The sequence below is a fragment of the Octopus bimaculoides genome, chromosome 27 (assembly GCF_046866305.1).
Source record: "Octopus bimaculoides isolate indiv1 chromosome 27, ASM4686630v1, whole genome shotgun sequence".
Classification (NCBI taxonomy): domain Eukaryota; kingdom Metazoa; phylum Mollusca; class Cephalopoda; order Octopoda; family Octopodidae; genus Octopus; species Octopus bimaculoides.
The window spans coordinates 17,905,108-17,924,909 of NC_142954.1; the positions used below are offsets into that span (position 1 = coordinate 17,905,108).

The 19,802-nt window shown below is 35.8% G+C and overlaps 1 protein-coding gene and 1 long non-coding RNA gene across 2 annotated transcripts in view; both read left to right on the forward strand.

The window, feature by feature from the left end:
• The window catches only part of LOC149130870 (uncharacterized), a 506,474-nt gene that overhangs the window by 427,496 nt on the left and 59,176 nt on the right, over positions 1–19,802 (forward strand). The window lies entirely within an intron of this gene.
• Positions 1–19,802, forward strand: part of LOC149130873 (uncharacterized) — a 65,504-nt gene that overhangs the window by 30,742 nt on the left and 14,960 nt on the right. Inside the window, exons 4-8 of the mRNA XM_089343240.1 lie at positions 4,425–4,575; positions 5,755–5,886; positions 8,598–8,671; positions 17,790–17,914; positions 19,136–19,297. Coding sequence (XP_089199366.1) covers positions 4,425–4,575; positions 5,755–5,886; positions 8,598–8,671; positions 17,790–17,914; positions 19,136–19,297 — 644 coding nt within the window. The remainder of the gene's footprint in view (positions 1–4,424; positions 4,576–5,754; positions 5,887–8,597; positions 8,672–17,789; positions 17,915–19,135; positions 19,298–19,802) is intronic.

Below are 19,802 nucleotides of genomic sequence, written 5' to 3' on the forward strand. Positions count from 1 at the left end.
AAAAAATAAAATAATAGAATTGCAATATTTTTATTTTTAAACAAAGCAATTTGTTTTCAATTACATCAACAATTTCGCAAGCACAAAATAAACCAATTAATTATTAATCATTTCTTAAACCAATTTAATGACATTTAAATTAAATGGAAATTTATTGGCGGTGTCACTGTTGTCACTTTAGACTTGTTAATCATCGTTATTAATTAGCATCATTGCAAACGTCACGATCCAGTTGTTGTCTTGCTGTCGTCACCATCCTCATCATCAAATAGTCACCATCAATACTGTTGCTATCACCATCTTCATCAAATAGTCACTATTGAGACACCTGCTCTCACTATTGACATCATAATCACCATCATATGAGGCATTTAGTGTGTCATAAGCGCCACCTTGGCCATTTTTTGAGGTTAGTATATCATTTTCTTTGTCTCAACGTCTAGAATCCGGAAAAGTTGGGAAGAATTGGTGAAGCTTACAATAAGGTCAAAAATCCGACTGAAAATAATTGTACCTCGATGCTATTGACACGATGCTTGGTCACCCAAACTCGAACCAGAGAGTTTAGTAACACCCCATCATAAGCAAACACACACTCAGTCAATAACTCTGGTCTGGTCCCTGAGTCTTTTTCCGAGGTCGTTTTCCGAGGCTCATTTTCTAATATTCCTCATTACCATCGTAACAATAATGCGCTGTTATTTTACTATAGTTGAAATTTACAAAAAAAAAACAAGACAAAGACAGGTGTATGAACAACAAGCAGGTGTATTAGTTTGATGCTCTTAAAGATACTTACCCTGGTATACTAAAACGCAATCAATACCTTGGGCAGCGGGTTTCTAGGTTTCATCTTCCAGATGTATACACAAGTAAATAATTTTACATAGGTGGAATGATAAGAGGAGGTTTTCACGGTCATTTTAAGGCCAAAACCAGCCTCGTAACTTCATTCCTTGCCAACCGCATTCTAAAAGTTGCGAAGCTTTGACTCTGTTTTCCTTGATTTTTAAGTTGTGGCGCTTACGACGGTCTGTTACTAAACGCCTCATATAGTCACCATCGGTACTGCTACAATCTTCATCAAATAGTCACTGTTGGTACCACTGCTATCAGTACTGTTGCCATCGCTACTGTCACATCCGCTGCAGCATCATCAAATAGCCGCCATTGATACCGCTGCTGTTGCTACTGTCACATCCGCTGCAGCATCATCAAATAGCCGCCATTGATACCGCTGCTGTTGCTACTGTCACATCCGCTGCAGCATCATCAAATAGCCACCATTGATACCGCTGCTGTTGCTACTGTCACATCCGCTGCAGCATCATCAAAGAGCTGCCATTGATACCGCTGCTGTTGCTACTGTCACATCCGCTGCAGCATCATCAAATAGCCGCCATTGATACCGCTGCTGTTGCTACTGTCTCATCAGCAGCATCATCATCAAATAGTCGCTATTGATACCGCTGCTGTTGCTACTGCTGTGGTCAACACCACTGCTGTTACTACTAGCAGTTATAACTACTGTTGTTGTTACTACTAGCACAATCATCACCACCACCATCACCATCATCACAGCCTTTCATGTCACACTCGGATGGCTTCTCCTTCATATGTACCCAAATATGTCTTTAAACTGTACCACATAAGGAAAGTTTTGCCACAGTCCTCCAGATTTCTGCTTCTTTGAGCATCATTAGTAGCAATCTAGTGCTGCTGGTATTGAACACTTTTCAGCGGAATTCTGATTTAAGCACCCCATATAAACCCCTCATAACTTTGGATGGTGGGGGGGTGATTTCAGAAAATTTTTGTGAATTTGTGTTCTACACACAAGAATTTATACGATTATAAAAATAATAAATTTTCTTATCTGTGATTTAGCTGTTGTTTTTTGCACATCTCACAACCACCTGATACCTTCCTCACTCTTACGTAATTTTTTCAATATTTTTCTCCCCATGAGCACATTGAATGGAATGATTATGCACCCAAGGGTGATCCATTGCTGGCATTTAAGCAAAAAATTTGGACTGTCCATATTTCAAACTCTGATTTTTAAAAATATTCAAAAAAGAGTGGAAGTTTTAGGATTTAGTGGAGGGAGGGTGGGGTTAAAAAGAATTTTAAAAACATTTTTTTCCGTAATCAATTCTCATGCAGGAGTGGCTATGTGGTAAGTAGCTTGCTTACCAACCACACGGTTCCGGGTTCATTCCCACTACGTGGCACCTTGGGTAAGTGTCTTCTACTATAACCTCGGGCTGACCAAAGCCTTGTGAGTGGATTTGGTAGACGGAAACTGAAAGAAGCCCGTCATATATATATGTGTGTGTGTGTGTGTGTGTGTGTATATATATATGTATGTATGTATGTATATGTCTGTGTGTCTGTGTTTGTCCCCCCAACATCGCTTGACAACCAATGGTGGTGTGTTTACATCCCCGTAACTTAACAGTTTGGCAAAAGAGACCAATAGAATAAGTACTAGGTTTACAAAGAATAAGTCCTGGGGTCAATTTGCTTGACTAAAGGCGGTGCTCCAGCATGGCCGCAGCCAAATGACTGAAACTAGTAAAAGAGTCAAAAGAGTAAATTAGCAAAAATTTTCTGAAAAGTCCAAAATATAAAAAATGTGGGGTGCTTAAACCAGAATTCCACCCTCTTTTCATCTGCTGCTGTTATACTTCCATACTTTTTTAACCCCTATACATCTATACAGTTTTCTGGCCTTCGATAGTAATGTTCTCATTAGTCTTCAGTCATGCTGGAGCGCCACCTTGAAGAATTTTAGTCAAACAAGTCAACCCCAGGACTTGTGTTTTATTAACAATTTTTTTTTTTTTAGGATGGTTCTTATTCTATTGATCTCATCAGTGAATTTTGAAGGGACTGAAATGGGTGGAAATCTGAAGATGTGGGGTTGGTGGGGAGGGGAAACTTCTCAACCAAGCTCTGGCAACTTCTGATTGATGCATCTGCAAAGAAGTATGCAGTCTGGCATTGTCGTAATGAAAGACAATTCCATTAAAATTAGCAAGATGGATGCTTCTGGTAGATCACTGCATTTAATTCATCCAGCTGGTTGGTCTCACTGTACACATTCGAATTGATGGTCCTGTCTGTAGAAAGAAGCTCATAAGAGACAACACCCTTCCAATCACACCAAATCGAAAGCATGGCCTTCTCCAGATCAAGTCCTGCTTCAGAGGTTGACCATTTGTACTTCACATTGTTATAGATGTTCCACTTTTTTATCTCATGTCACCATTCTCTTCAAAAAAGAGGATCATTTTCATGTTTCTGCAATGAATTGTTGATGGAGATTTATTGGTCAAAGTTACTTATTCAACCGACGTTGAACCCCAAACATCAAGCCTGCTGATATAACAAAGTTTAAGCAAATGTCCTCAGCACTGAATTTGGATATTTGGGGGATTATTTGCAATCACCCTGATTGTATGACTGGGATTGGTGTCGCTGTTAATCTCAGTTGACCAGCCATAGTCAGGTGCATCTTGAAAACTACTTCTGGCACACACACATTCCATAACAGCATCTTTCAGTTCTATATTTAAGAGATGAGGAATTATGTACATTATTTACTTTTGACGGATATTTGTCCTCATCTTGTTTGTTGTTAACACAACGTCTCGGCTGATATACTCTCCAGCCTTCATCAGGTATCTTGGGGAAATTTCAAACCTGGGTTCTCATTGCTAAGGTATTTTTCGATGTTGTTGTTGTTATTATTATGATTATGGTCACTGCCTGGAATCGAACTTGGAATCTTGTGGTTAAGAGCACAGACTACTAACCTCAAGATTCCAAGTTCAATTCCAGGCAGTGACCTGAATAATAATAATATCGAAAAATACCTTAGGAATGAGAACCCAGGTTCAAAATTTCCTGAAGACACCTGATGAAGGCTGGAGGGTATATCAGCCAAAACGTGTTAAGAACAAACAAGATGGGGGCAAATATCCATCAAATGTAAATAAAACATCTTTGTACACAGCATTTAGCTTCCTGCAGCTTTCCACCATTTTCTTGCCGTTCTTTAAAACAAGGAAGCATGTGATGTCGATAATGTTTTGCCTCTCCATTTTCAGTGTCATTCCAAGCACCCACAATACAACCAGTCTCATTGCAAGTTTGTCAAACTAAGTTGAAATGCCAGATATCTACCCAGTACGTGGGTGAAATAGCTACTTGTCAGAGTGCTTGAAGTTTAGTCATGACCAAAACTAGACCTTTTGGCCAATTCAGTATTTTATCTTTGTCTTTAATAGCAATTGCTTGTTTTTTTTGTTTTGTCTTTTTTTTTTTTTCATTTATATTCCTCACACTTTATTTCTGTTTTATCATTTTATTCTCCGGTGCTGTTTCGTGTTTCTGTGTGATGTGGTTGATACCAACAGGGGATTACCAGTTTTTATGCAACCTTGAGGGTTGTGGCAAGACCTTCCTCACATCATACAGTTTAAAGACGCATGTTCGGGTACACACAAAGGAAAAGCCATACGAGTGTGACATGAAAGGCTGTGAAAAAGCATTTAATACTTTGTACAGGTGAGCGACTCTCTCTCTCTCTCTCTCTCACTCTATCACTCACACTGATACACATATGTATAGAAATACAATTGTACACACATATATACTACACTCTCTGAGTGGTTGGCGTTAGGAAGGGCATCCAGCTGTAGAAACTCTGCCAAATTAGATTGGAGCCTGGTGTTGCCATCCGGTTTCACCAGTCCTCAGTCAAATCGTCCAACCCATGCTAGCATGGAAAGCGGATGTTAAACGATGATGATGATGATGATGATGATGATGATATACACACAAATACATGCTCACATTAATAAATGCACACACGTTCTCACACACATATAGATACATGCGCAGGAGGGGCATCCAGCTGTAGAAACTTTGCCGGATCAGATTGGAGCCTGGTGCAGCCTTCTGGCTCACCAGTCCTCAGTCAAACCGTCCAACCCATGCCAGCATGGAAAGCGGACGTTAAACGACGACATCATCATCATCATCATTTAACGTCCGCTTTCCATGCTAGCATGGGTTGGACGATTTGACTGAGGACTGGTGAAACCAGATGGCTACACCAGGCTCCAATCTGATTTGGCAGAGTTTCTACAGCTGGGTGCCCTTCCTAACGCCAACCACTCCGAGAGTGTAGTGGGTGCTTTTACGTGCCACCCGCACGAAGGCCAGTCAGGCGGTACTGGCAATTCTTTTACTTGTTTGTCATTTGACTATGGCCATGCTGGAGCACCGCCTTTAGTCGAGCAAATCGACCCCAGGATTTATTCTTTGTAAGCCTAGCAGTTATTCTATCTTTTGCCGAACTGCTAAGTTACAGGGATGTAAACACACCAGCATCGGTTGTCAAGCGATGTTGGGGGGGGGGGGGACAAACACAGACACACAAACATATACACACACACACACACACATACATATATATATATATATATATATATATATATATATATATATATATATATATACGATGGGCTTCTTTCAGTTTCCATCTATCAAATCCACTCACAAGGCTTTGGTTGTCCCAAGGCTATAGTAGAAGACACTTGCCCAAGGTGCCACACAGTGGGACTGAACCCAGAACCATGTGCTTGGTAAGCAAGCTACTTACCACACAGCCACTCCTGCACCTATGTAGTTTATTTCTTTGTGTTTATATTTTTTTTTTCTTTCCTGTCCTTGTCTCTCTAGGTTACGTGCCCATCAGCGCTTACACACTGGAGATACGTTTAACTGCGATGAAAACGGGTGCACAAAATACTTCACCACATTGAGTGATCTACGGAAGCACATTCGAACACACACCGGGGAACGGCCTTACAAGTAAGTATCTCTTTCATGTTGTTCTACATTTGCAGAAGACATCAGAATAACAGAAATCCTACCTGGTGACTAAACAGACACACTCAATACACACAGCTTTCCTTTCATAGTATACAAGGGGCTGCTGAAAAGTTGCTGACTTTGGGTAAAAGAAAAAACAAGAGGATCAGTTAATTATGATCTTATTCAACATATTCCCCTCTCAGATTCACAAACCTATTGCAGCGGTCCATCAGTTTTGGTAAACCTTGTAAAAGAACTTGAAGGTTGAACCTCCAACCAGGGTTTTCATGATACTCTTAAACCCAGAAACTTTTCAGCACCACTTCGTGTGTGTGTGTGTGTGTGTGTGTGTGTGTGTGTGTGTGTGTGTGTGTGTGTGTGTGTCATTGCTATTATGTAAAAGTGTCATAACTCCAAAACGTTTCCTTTTCAGAAAGCGAAAAAATAGTTTCGCCATTCTATTTCTTTTTACATTAGCAACAGTTTCAGCTTAACAATAATACTTTGTTCGGTGCATAAAATCGTAACTCTATGCTTGTACAATATTTTCAGTCGGAAATATTCTTGCAAAACTGTCATATGTGGGACTTGCTACACTTTTGAAAAATGCTAAACTGTTGTACTACACTTTGACAATTTTCATATCTTGGCATCTGAAGCAGCTGGAGATACGACAGTTTGACTGAAAGAACTGGCTACTGCAAGCAAAATTAAATATTTAAAAAAACGCATTTAGCCAAATTTGAACATACGACAGTTTAACATAATAGCAACAATAAATATATATATATATATATATATATATATATCCCCCTTCTATATTGTAAATCCATGGTTGTACTATAGTTATGCTGGTTTTTACAGTGATAGATACAAGACAAGGTATAAATAATGATCGTTACATATTTTTTCTTAATTGCTGTTAATTTGGCTTACAACTGGAAGCCAAATTTACTGCAGTAAAGAAAAATGTGTAATGACTGTTATTTATACCTTATGGTAAAGTCTCTCGTCAGATTCAACGTATGGGGATCCAACACCATACACACTCTTTGTCAGTCATAATGTTAGATAAGGTTGGGATATGAGGCAAGAGTTGGGAGTAGAGCTCTCTCTTGCTATAGAGGAGCTACATGGCCACCTGCCAGGAAAAGCTAGCTACCAAATATATATATATATATATATATATATATATATATATACACACGCACACGCACACGCACACGCACACACACACACACGCACATATATCTACATGTGTATGTGTGTAATATGTCCAAATGGTTATACTTCACTTCCAAACCACAAGATCCCAGGTTCACCAACAATTTGCAAAACAAAAAGCCTGCAGGTGTTGCAAGTGTGAGGATTAGGGGTCGTTGTAGGTGTTATATTCACAGCCACTTTCCTGCTTTGCCTTGCACTCCTTAGTCTGTTAATGCTTTTTGCACAATTTTCTCCATTTTGTTCACTCTGCGATGTTTGCTCAAAGGTGTTGTGAGCCATATTGACTGGTGAGAGGTTACCCTTCAGCTTGTCTTTGCATCTGAGCCACTGTCAACCAACTTTCTTGTGCCTGCTATCAAGCTGGTTGTACATGAGGACTTTGGGTGTTCTTGTCTTGCATATATTGTGAAGGGAACCTGTAGAAGGGGTCAACTCAAGAAGACATGGGATGAAGTGGTGAGAAAGGATCTTCAGATGCTGGGCCTCACTGAGAAAATAACAAGGGACCAGGAGTTGTAAGAAGACGTGTCAAACTGAGATCGCAGTCATACATACAAGCATCAGATCTTTTCCTTTTGAACGGCAGATTGAGAAATTCATTTTTTGTAACTTAACACTTTCAAACTTCGGGCACTGGTAGAATGTGTCATATAAAACATCTTTTACTCTTAGCGTTGTTGAGAAAAGTTTGTATTTTCAAAGTTATTTCATGTTAAAGTTGTCTTTCTGAAAATAGTAGCTGAAAAACAGGAAAAGAAAACTAAAAGCAGTAGAAATGCAGGAACAATTGTGGAGGTGCCATGAAGTAAACATGCTTCAGATACACTCGTTTATTCATACAAACATAACTGAGATGAAATATGTCATAAATAACAGTGACAAACGAAATATACACCGCCGGAAGTTGTTGTTGACAAACAACGGCAGTAATTTTATTCAGCTGAATACACATCATTGATTGGTTTAAATTACCAAAATGCGACAACTTTAACACGGAATAACTTTAAAAATACAAACTTTTCTCAACAACACTAAGAGAAAATATGTTTTATATGACACATTCTACCAGTGTCTGAAGTTTGAAAGTGTTTAGTTACAAAAAATTAATTTCTCGATGTGCCGTTCAAAGGGTAAAGATCCCAGGCATCTTCTTTGCAGGCGACTGTGCCATGTAAAAGGCACTCGTGCTGGTGCCACATAATTTGCTCTCATGCCAGTGCCACATAAAATGCCCTTGTGCCGGTGCTACGTACACACACACCTGTACCAGTGGCGCATAAAAAGCACCTGTCCACATTTTGTAAAGTGGTTGGCATTAGGAAGGGCATCCAGCCATAGAACCATGCCAAAACAGACAGTTGGAATTTGGACAGCTCTCACCAAACTGTCCAACCCATGCCAGCATAGAAAACAGACATTAAATGATGATGATGATGATGATATTTGGTTTTTCTGTTTCTTTTTTTTCTCTCCTCCAACAGATGCAGTGAAAATGGTTGTGGTAAAGCTTTTGCTGCCAGTCACCATTTAAAGACACACACACGCACACATACTGGTAAGTCTCATGTTTCACCATTATCTGGAATAATCCAAGCCAAGGGACAAAATCTTTATCCTAAGGAAATTACATTAGCAACAAAAAAAAAAAAGAACCTTAGTTGAGTATTGAACTTACAACCTCTAGTTTACAAGGCAACTTTTGTAGCCACTGAGTTATGAGTGTCTCACGTTAACTGTTGCTAGATAATAGCAGCCTGAAACTCACTTTAAGCACACGGTACTTGTAGGACACTGTTGGATCCTTCAATCCATGCCAGCATGAAGTGGTGAAAGAAATGGGGGATTTTAGTTCTTCAAATTGTTTTGACCGAAACGGTTAAGGGCCATGCTAGAGCATCACTTGGTCACGGCTGGAGTGTCTGTGAGCGTAGTGGTCTGTTTGATCGCCTTTGACTTGGGCTAAAACAATCACCTCAAGGAATATATTTAGAATTACCTTATTGAAGGTGTTGTTTTTTTTTATTAAAAAAAAAAACAGGTGTAAATTGAGGAAATTTTAGATGCTTTTTCTAGCATGTTGAGTGAGCAGGCAGAGGGGCTGGCCCTCTCATTGGTTTCCTTAAAGAAGTAATGGAAGACTAAAAAAATGAAAACAAAAGAAAAAGAACAGCAAAGAAACAACACAACAGATAAACAAGAACAATTGCAGTGTGGAAGGTGTTTATAAGCCATTTAAAATAACACACAAAAACCGTTAGATTCACTTCAACATTTAAATTTAATTTGTCAAAATATTTTTGTCGCTTTGAGACCGCGACCTGTTCACTGACAATGGCTTATAAACACCTTCCATGCTGCAATTGTTTTCGTTCCAGCACACGATCTCAGATCATGTCACTTGCTATGCAAGTACATCTCCGTAATTCCGAAAGATAAACAAGAGTTGTGGAAAAAAAAAACAATCCAAGCCAAGGGAGATAACTACTACAACCATAAGCTGGCCAATGATAAAAAGAAAATCAATAGCAAATATCGATATCCTTATAAATCATGGTCTTTTACTTGTTGCAGCCATGCTGGAGCACTGCTTCGAAGAGGTTTAGTCAAATGAACCACCCCCACTACTTCTTTTTAAAACTTGGTACTTATTCTATTAGATTCTTTGCTGAAGCTCTGTTACGGGAACATAAACAAACCAGCACCGGTTGTCAAGCAGTGGTTGGTGAGAAACACATAATGAGACTCAAATAGGTATATATTTATATATGTTGGCGAGCTGGTAGAATCGTTAGCATGTGAGGCGAGATGCTTTGGGGTATTTTGTTCAGATTCCACTGTGGCCGACTTTGCCATTAATCCTTTCGGGGTGAATTAAATAAGTACCAGTTGTGCACTGGGGTCTATATAATCGAATTAAGTACTGCGTATGAGTATTAAAAATGACCCCCCCCCCCAGGCCAAGCCTTGTCAAGCCAGTGCAGCAGATTAGGCTAATCAGACCATTATGGTCGCAAATTCACAGACTGCCCATCAGGCCAACTGGGATTGGTGGAGAGAATATGCTGAGGCCCTCGTCTTGCAGTGGGAAATCTACTGTGGCACTCTGGTTACGACAAGGGTTCCAGTTGATCTGATCAACGGAACAGCCTGCTTTTGAAATTAACATGCAAATGGCTGAGTGCTCCTCAGACATGTGTACCCTTAACGTAGTTCCCAGGAAAATTCAGCGTGACACTGTGTGACGAGGCTGGCCCTTTAAATTACAGGCACAACAGAAACAAGAAGAAAGAGTGAGAGAAAGTTGTGATGAAAGAGTACAGCAGGGCTTGCCACCATCCCCTGCCGGAGCCTCACGGATCTTCAAGTATTTTCACTCAATAAACACTCACAATGCTCGGTCTGGGAATCAAAACCATGATCCTATGACCATGAGTCTGCTGCCCTAACCACTGGCCCAATGCTCCTCCACAGTGAACAATCTATACATTTGGACAATCCAATCCAAATATATATCATCATCATTTAATGTCTATTGTCCATGCTGGCATGGGTTGGATGGTGTGACCAGAGCTGGAGAGCTGCACCAGACTCCAGTCTGATTTGTCATGGTTTCTGTGGCTGGATGCCCTTCCTAACGCCAAACACTTTACACAGTGTGCTGGATGCTTTTACGTGGCATCATCCCAATTCTTCACATATACATATATATATATATATATATATATGTATATATTGTGTGTATCACGTCAGGCTGGAGATGGGAAGGGTGACTTCCCTTTGCAAATACTAATAGGGCACAGTTGATAGGCAGCTGGAGGAGGTGTCCTCCTTGGGCTACAAGCTACAGTAGCATCAATCCTTAAGGGTTAGCCACATTTAAGTGGCAAATATACTCCACGAAGTCATGCAGCTACTGTTTATACCTCGTTCAGAGATTTATTATTGCTTATATATATATATGTATTTATATGTATATATATGGATTTATATATCTATGTATAGATATAGATTTGTATATATATATATATATATATATATGGATTTATATATGTATATATATGGATTTATATATGTATATATATGGATTTATATATGTATATATATGGATTTATATATGTATATATATGGATTTATATATGTATATATATGGATTTATATATGTATATATATGGATTTATATATGTATATATATGGATTTATATATGTATATATATGGATTTATATATGTATGTATATATATGGATTTATATATGTATGTATATATATGGATTTATATATGTATGTACATATATGGATTTATATATGTATATATATATATGGATTTATATATGTATATATATATATGGATTTATATATGTATATATATATATGGATTTATATATGTATATATATATATGGATTTATATATGTATATATATATATGGATTTATATATGTATATATATATATGGATTTATATAGGTATATATATATATGGATTTATATAGGTATATATATATATGGATTTATATAGGTATATATATATATGGATTTATATATATATATATATATGGATTTATATATGTATATATATATATGGATTTATATATGTATATATATATATGGATTTATATATGTATATATATATGGATTTATATATGTATATATATATATGGATTTATATATGTATATATATATATGGATTTATATATGTATATATATATATGGATTTATATATGTATATATATATATGGATTTATATATGTATATATATATATGGATTTATATATGTATATATATATGGATTTATATATGTATATATATATGGATTTATATATGTATATATATATGGATTTATATATGTATATATATATGGATTTATATATGTATATATATGGATTTATATATGTATATATATGGATTTATATATATGTATATATATATATGGATTTATATATATGTATATATATATGGATTTATATATATGTATATATATATGGATTTATATATGTATATATATATATGGATTTATATATGTATATATATATATGGATTTATATATGTATATATATATATGGATTTATATATGTATATATATATATGGATTTATATATGTATATATATATATGGATTTATATATGTATATATATATATGGATTTATATATGTATATATATATATGGATTTATATATGTATATATATATATGGATTTATATATGTATATATATATATGGATTTATATATGTATTTATATATATGGATTTATATATGTATATATATATATGGATTTATATATGTATATATATATATGGATTTATATATGTATATATATGTATATGGATTTATATATGTATATGGATTTATATATGTATATGGATTTATATATGTATATATATATGGATTTATATATGTATATATATATATGGATTTATATATGTATATATATATATATGGATTTATATATGTATATATATATGGATTTATATATGTATATATATATATATGGATTTATATATGTATATATATATATATGGATTTATATATGTATATATATATATATGGATTTATATATGTATATATATATATGGATTTATATATGTATATATATATATGGATTTATATATGTATATATATTTGGATTTATATGTGTATATATATTTGGATTTATATATGTATATATATATGGATTTATATATGTATATATATTTGGATTTATATATGTATGTATATATATGGATTTATATATGTATGTATATATATGGATTTATATATGTATGTATATATTTGGATTTATATATGTATATATATATGGATTTATATATATGTATATATATATGGATTTATATATATGTATATATATATGGATTTATATATATGTATATATATATGGATTTATATATATGGATTTATATATATGTATATATATATGGATTTATATATATGTATATATATATGGATTTATATATATGTATATATATATGGATTTATATATATGTATATATATATGGATTTATATATATGTATATATATATGGATTTATATATATGTATATATATATGGATTTATATCTGTATATATATATGGATTTATATATATGTATATATATATATGTATATATATATGGATTTATATATATGTATATATATATGGATTTATATATATGTATATATATATGGATTTATATATATGTATATATTTATGGATTTATATATATGTATATATATATATGGATTTATATATGTATATATTTGGATTTATATATGTATATATATGGATTTATATATATGTATATATATATGGATTTTTATATATGTATATATATATGGATTTTTATATATGTATATATATATGGATGTATATATATATGGATTTATGGATGTATATATATGGATTTATGGATGTATATATATGGATTTATGGATGTATATATATGGATTTATGTATGTATATATATATGGATTTATGTATGTATATATATGGATTTATGTATGTATATATATATGGATTTATGTATGTATATATATATGGGTTTATGTATGTATATATATGTGGATTTATATATGTATGTATATATATATGGATTTATATATATGTATTTGGATTTATATATATGTGTATATATTTGGATTTATATATGTATATATATATGTGTATTTATGTGTGCATTATATATGTGTGTGTGTGTGTGTGGATTTATATATATATATATATATATATATATATATATATATATATATATATATACACTCACATACATACAACAAGCTTCTCATTCCCATCTACCAAATCCACTCACAAAACTATAGTAAAAAACTTTTGTTCAAGGTACCATAATATAAGATTGAACCCAAAACCATGTGGTTGGGAATTAAACTTCTTTCCACACTTGCAAGCCTACAATAATAATTTATTATTGTCAGGTAGTGGCCCTGAAACCATTTTTTCAAGCATAGTGTACATAGGATTATATTAAAGAAGATGCTCTTTCTTTTCTTTCTAAGGACCTGGAGGGTTGTAGCAAACAACACAAGGCATTCTATTTACTCCTCTGCCACTGTCATTAAAGTTTGACAATTTTTATTGATATATTTCCTGTAAATTCCCTCCACTTTGGAAGTCGTGGAAGAGGGACATCGAGAAAGTCATGGTCCAAAATATTGGAGGCTGATCTCAAAGCGCTGAGCCTTACAAAGATGACAGAGGCCAGATATGTGGCACATTGCTGAACTCAAGAAGACCCACTCACCTTAAATAAAGGTGCCACATAAAAAGTATTGGTGTGGGTACTGATGCCATATAAAAAAGTGCTGGTGATGGTACCATGTATAAAGTACCCAGTATGCCCTGTAAAGTTGTTGGCATTAGGAAGGGCATCAAGCTGTAGAAACCAGGCCAAAACAGACTACGGAACGTGGTGCAGCCCTTAGCCTTGCTAGTTCCTGTCAAGCCGTCCAACCTATGCCAGCATGGAAAATGGACGTTAAATGTTGATGATATTTACAATGACTTACCATGGTCTTTTGCGGAGTTTGACCAATAGTCGTCTTAATTTCTTCAAGAAGGCTGAAGGTGGTTGAAGTTATTTTAGCACCAGATCAACCCATACTTCAGACCCAGGCTACGTCTCCTCTGATAATTGGCAGTGACTTGTTCAGCAATGGTACTCGACAATCTACAACAAAAGGAGCTGCTACAGATCACGTTATCCCAAAGTGCGTATGCATGTGACCAGGGAGCACTTGTGAACTTGTATCCCCACTGAAACGTCGAACATGTACCCTACACCTCCTCAGGCAATGACTACTGCTATGGCACCCATGCTGTTTGAGTGAATGCCCATTACAACCTTGACTGCAACTGACCATTGGATGTGGTCAGCATTAGTGAGAGACGTGGGAACCTGTTGGCTGGAGCAAGCTCGACCCACCCCAGATGAATTTCAAGAAGGCTGAAGGGGGTTGAAGTTATTTTAGCACCAAGTAAACCCTTATCAAAGATGACTTATCAAAAAAGTTTTCTAGCCATGAGAGATCCATCCTAGACACTACATCCTTTAATTGTCGTGTCTTCTCGCTTTTGAGATGGCAGCAAATTGACCAACCACGAAAGCGTCTCCACCTGTCAGCTTGGAAAAGACTGAGTTACCTCCCTTAGTTTTGATTATTGTAGAAACTCGAAATATTTTCAACCCACCGTGGGATCGAAAACCCTCCACATTTGTCTGACACCTGATCCTTATCTTTAATAGCTGTAAATTATCTTTGGTTTGGATTGTTCTAGAACCTTCAGTTATTTTTTTTTTTTTTTTTCCTGATTTGTTTCTTTGCTGTCTTTTTGCATTCCAAGTACAATTAAGTATGAGTGTACTGGCTGCTTTTTTCGTGCCCTCAGCACCACTGAGGACACCATGTTGCTTGCAAGTAAATCAACAAACCAGGGGAGGGAGGATATTGCTTCTGTTAGATGGAAGTTAAGATAGGCGCAGGAGTGGCTGTGTTGTAACTAGCTTGCTTACCAACCACATGGTCCCAGGTTCAGTCTCACTGCGTGGCACCTTGGGCAAGTGTCTCCTATTATAGTTTTGGGTCGACCAAAGCCCTGTGAGTGGATTTGAAAGAAGCCCGTCATATATATATATGTATGTGTGTCTGTGTTTGTCCTCCCCAACATCGCTTGACAACCGATGCTGGTGTGTTTATGTCCCCGTAACTTAGTGGTTTGGCAAAAGGGACTGATAGAATAAGTACTAGGCTTACAAAACAATAAGCTCTGGGATTGATTTGCTCGACTAAAGGCAGTGCTCCAGCATGGCCGCAGTCAAATGACTAAAACACAGACACAAACATATACACAAATGTACATATATATATATATATATATATATATATATAGATATGCAGGGCAGGGAATCGTCAATTAGTAATAAAATTAATAATTAACAATTTTGCCGGGTAGCTCAGTATGAAAAAACCTTTTTCGGTAAAAAACATTTATAATCATAAATATATAGGGATTGACAGTAACCTGCTTCTCCAACATACTGAGAATTCAGAAATAGCAGTCAAAGAACTACTAATTTCAAAACTACAAATTATTACTCTAGATTGATAGCGATATTTTTGATACACACAACAAAAAACAGTAGAGAAGAGTAAAAAAACACTTGCCTTTAGTTAATTTAGTACGATCGTTTCACAGTTAAGAGGAAGGAATACTCTATTCTGATCTTCAGCTAAATATTCTAATAAATTTGTTAATGTCTAAATAACTCACGTTAATTTTGACCATGTGAACATCAATACCACGTGAGGAAGACGTTAAGAAATTTATCGGCTAGTAAGTTCAAAATCCCTCGCCCTAATGAATTCAATTCAGTGTGCATCAGAAATAGTCCCGCATAGGAAAGAGACTCGTACGAATTCCTGCGGTTTAACTATTCACCTTAGAGTTATTATTAAAATATAGATATGCAGGGCAGGGAATCGTCAATTAGTAATAAAATTAATAATTAACAATTTTGCCGGGTAGCTCAGTATGAAAAAACCTTTTTCGGTAAAAAACATTTATAATCATAAATATATAGGGATTGACAGTAACCTGCTTCTCCAACATACTGAGAATTCAGAAATAGCAGTCAAAGAACTACTGATTTCAAAACTACAAATTATTACTCTAGATTGATAGCGATATTTTTGATACACACAGAACAAAAAACAGTAGAGAAGAGTAAAAAAACACTTGCCTTTAGTTAATTTAGTACGATCGTTTCACAGTTAAGAGGAAGGAATACTCTATTCTGATCTTCAGCTAAATATTCTAATAAATTTGTTAATGTCTAAATAACTCACGTTAATTTTGACCATGTGAACATCAATACCACGTGAGGAAGACGTTAAGAAATTTATCGGCTAGTAAGTTCAAAATCCCTCGCCCTAATGAATTCAATTCAGTGTGCATCATAAATAGTCCCGCAAAGAAAAGAGACCCGTACGAACTTCTTATATCGCTATCAATCTAGAGTAATAATTTGTAGTTTTGAAATCAGTAGTTCTTTGACTGCTATTTCTGAATTCTCAGTATGTTGGAGAAGCAGGTTACTGTCAATCCCTATATATTTATGATTATATATATATATATATATATATATATATCTGTAGAAACTCTGCCAAATCAGATTGGAGCCTGGTGTAGCCATCTGGTTTCACCAGTCCTCAGTCAAATCGTCCAACCCATGCTAGCATGGAAAGCGGACGTTAAACGACGATGACGATATATATACATATACATATACACGATGGGCTTCTTTCAGTTTCCGTCTACCAAATCCACTGACAAGGCTTTGGTCGGCCCGAGGCTATAGTAGAAGACATTTGCCCAAGGTGCCATGCAGTGGAACTGAACCCAGAACCATGTGGTTAGTAAGCAAGCTACTTACCACACAGCCACCTGCTTATTTTATTTATTTATTTTTTTTTTTTCTCAATATTTGGCTCATATTGCATGCTTGAGCCTATCCTGAAGTTGTTGCCCTGCACCTTACTACTATGGACAGGTAACTGGAATGTGGAACTTACTACTGAACCGGGTTTTAGGCTGTGTATCACCTAGTACTATACCCCCTCCCCCCCTATTTTTTTTTTTTTTTTTTTAATATATATGTATAATTTCTATTCCATTTTTCTATTCTGTGTGGAGGTGAGAAGCCATTTACGTGTGAACAAGATGGATGCCATCGGTCTTTTACGACGCCATACAGCTTAAAATCTCATAAGAACCGTCATGATAGATTGTCAAATCCACGCGACAGTCCAGAGAAATCGGTAAGTCTTCGGGATTTATATTAATTCTCTGTCTCCCCATATAATTTCTTATTTCTTTATCGCCCCACAACGGGTTAAACAGAAGGAACAAACAAGGACAGACAAAGGGATTAAGTCGGTTACATCAACCACAATGCATAACTGGTACTTAATTTATCGACCCCGAAAGGATGGAAGGCAAAGTTGACCTCGGCGGAATTTGAACTCAGAATGTAACGGCGAGGAAAAAATGCCTAACAGTATTTCATCCAATCTTTACATTCTGGGGTCAAATTCGGCTGAGGATCACTTCACCTTTCATCCTTTTGTGATTGATAAAATAAGTCAATTTACCCCAACTCCTCTGAAATTGCTGGCCTTGTGCCAACATTTGAAACCAATATTTAGCTCTTAGGTCATTTAAATATGCTTTGAAATCATGTCAAAGATTATAATTTCTCAGATTATAAAAATGGACCACTGGTGATGCATGTGGCAGTTGTGTGAAGTTTGCGATGAACCGCCAGTGGCACATGTGGCAGTTAATGTGTTGAAGTAGGGAGCATTAAAAAATTGACTAGAAATTATATGGGGAGCGAGCTGGCAGAAACGTTAGCACGCCGGGCGAAATGCTTAGCGGTATTTCGTCTGCCGTTCTGAGTTCAAATTCCACCAAGGTCAACTTTGCCTTTCATCCTTTCGGGGCCGATAAATTAAGTACCAGTGAAACACTGGGGTCAATGTAATCGACTAGTCCCCTTCCCCCAATTTCAGGCCTTGTGCCTGTTGTAGAAAGGATTATCATTATTAGTCTGTCTGTCATTGTCAACGATGACCGGGGACATTATGTGGGAGAAGATGGGGTATAATATGTCCAGTTGCGACCAACCAGTCCAGTGCATGCTCGGAAGACTGGCACTGCTGGTTAGGAGCTGACTCTGGACTTGCTTAGTTCACATTTCCTTTACGCTCCTGAAAACCAGTTTTGTTCATAAGAGGTGGTACCTCTGTTGGTGCAGCTTCACCAGGCAGAGTGGTCTTGTGCTACCATTTCCCTGGTGTCAGAGTTGTTTATTTTAACACAAACTTATCTATCTCACCACATAATTATTTCTAGTTAATTTTTTAATACTCCCACCATTAAATATGCTCACTTTAACTTATGTGTTGTGTTTTTATGCAGATGGCATCCCTGAATTAAACTCTAAACCTAGAATAATATTTTGACCATTTTCTCCACAGGGTCATTCACAATGTTGTCCGTCTTCTGAAATCTGTGATAACCATAATGGTGGTGCTTGTTGTTGTCCGCAGTCCAACCAAAGAGTGCTGGACGAATTTTGCACGGAAATAGAATCGGTTGCTGAACCATCAACATATGTTTTACCCCAAACCACTATTGTTGTAAGTCATCATGAGACCATTTTTTTGTTTTACTTTTCATCTATTTGGATTTGATTTTTCCTTCTTTTTTTTTTCTCGAGTATCACTCAGGTGAAAAGCAAAAGGATAAAAAGAGAAAGAGGGGAACGGTTAATATTGCCTTTAAATATATAATGGGATAAGTCTACCTCAAAAATTTGTAACAAATGTTATGTCATTACCTTGATTATATCCTTCAATTAGCATGTTTTAAACTGCTATTATTTCTGACAGCATGTTTATACAGTTCTGTATTTAAGAGATGAGGAATTATATACATTATTTACATTTACATTACAGCGTTTTGGCTGATATATCCTCCAGCCTTCATCAGGTGTCTTAGGTATTTTTCGATATTATTATTATTATTATTATTATCATTATTATTATTCAGGTCACTGTCTGGAATCGAACTAGGAATCTTGGGATTAGTAGCCTGCACTCTTAACTACTACGCCATATGCCGAGGTGTAGTGGTTATGAGTGC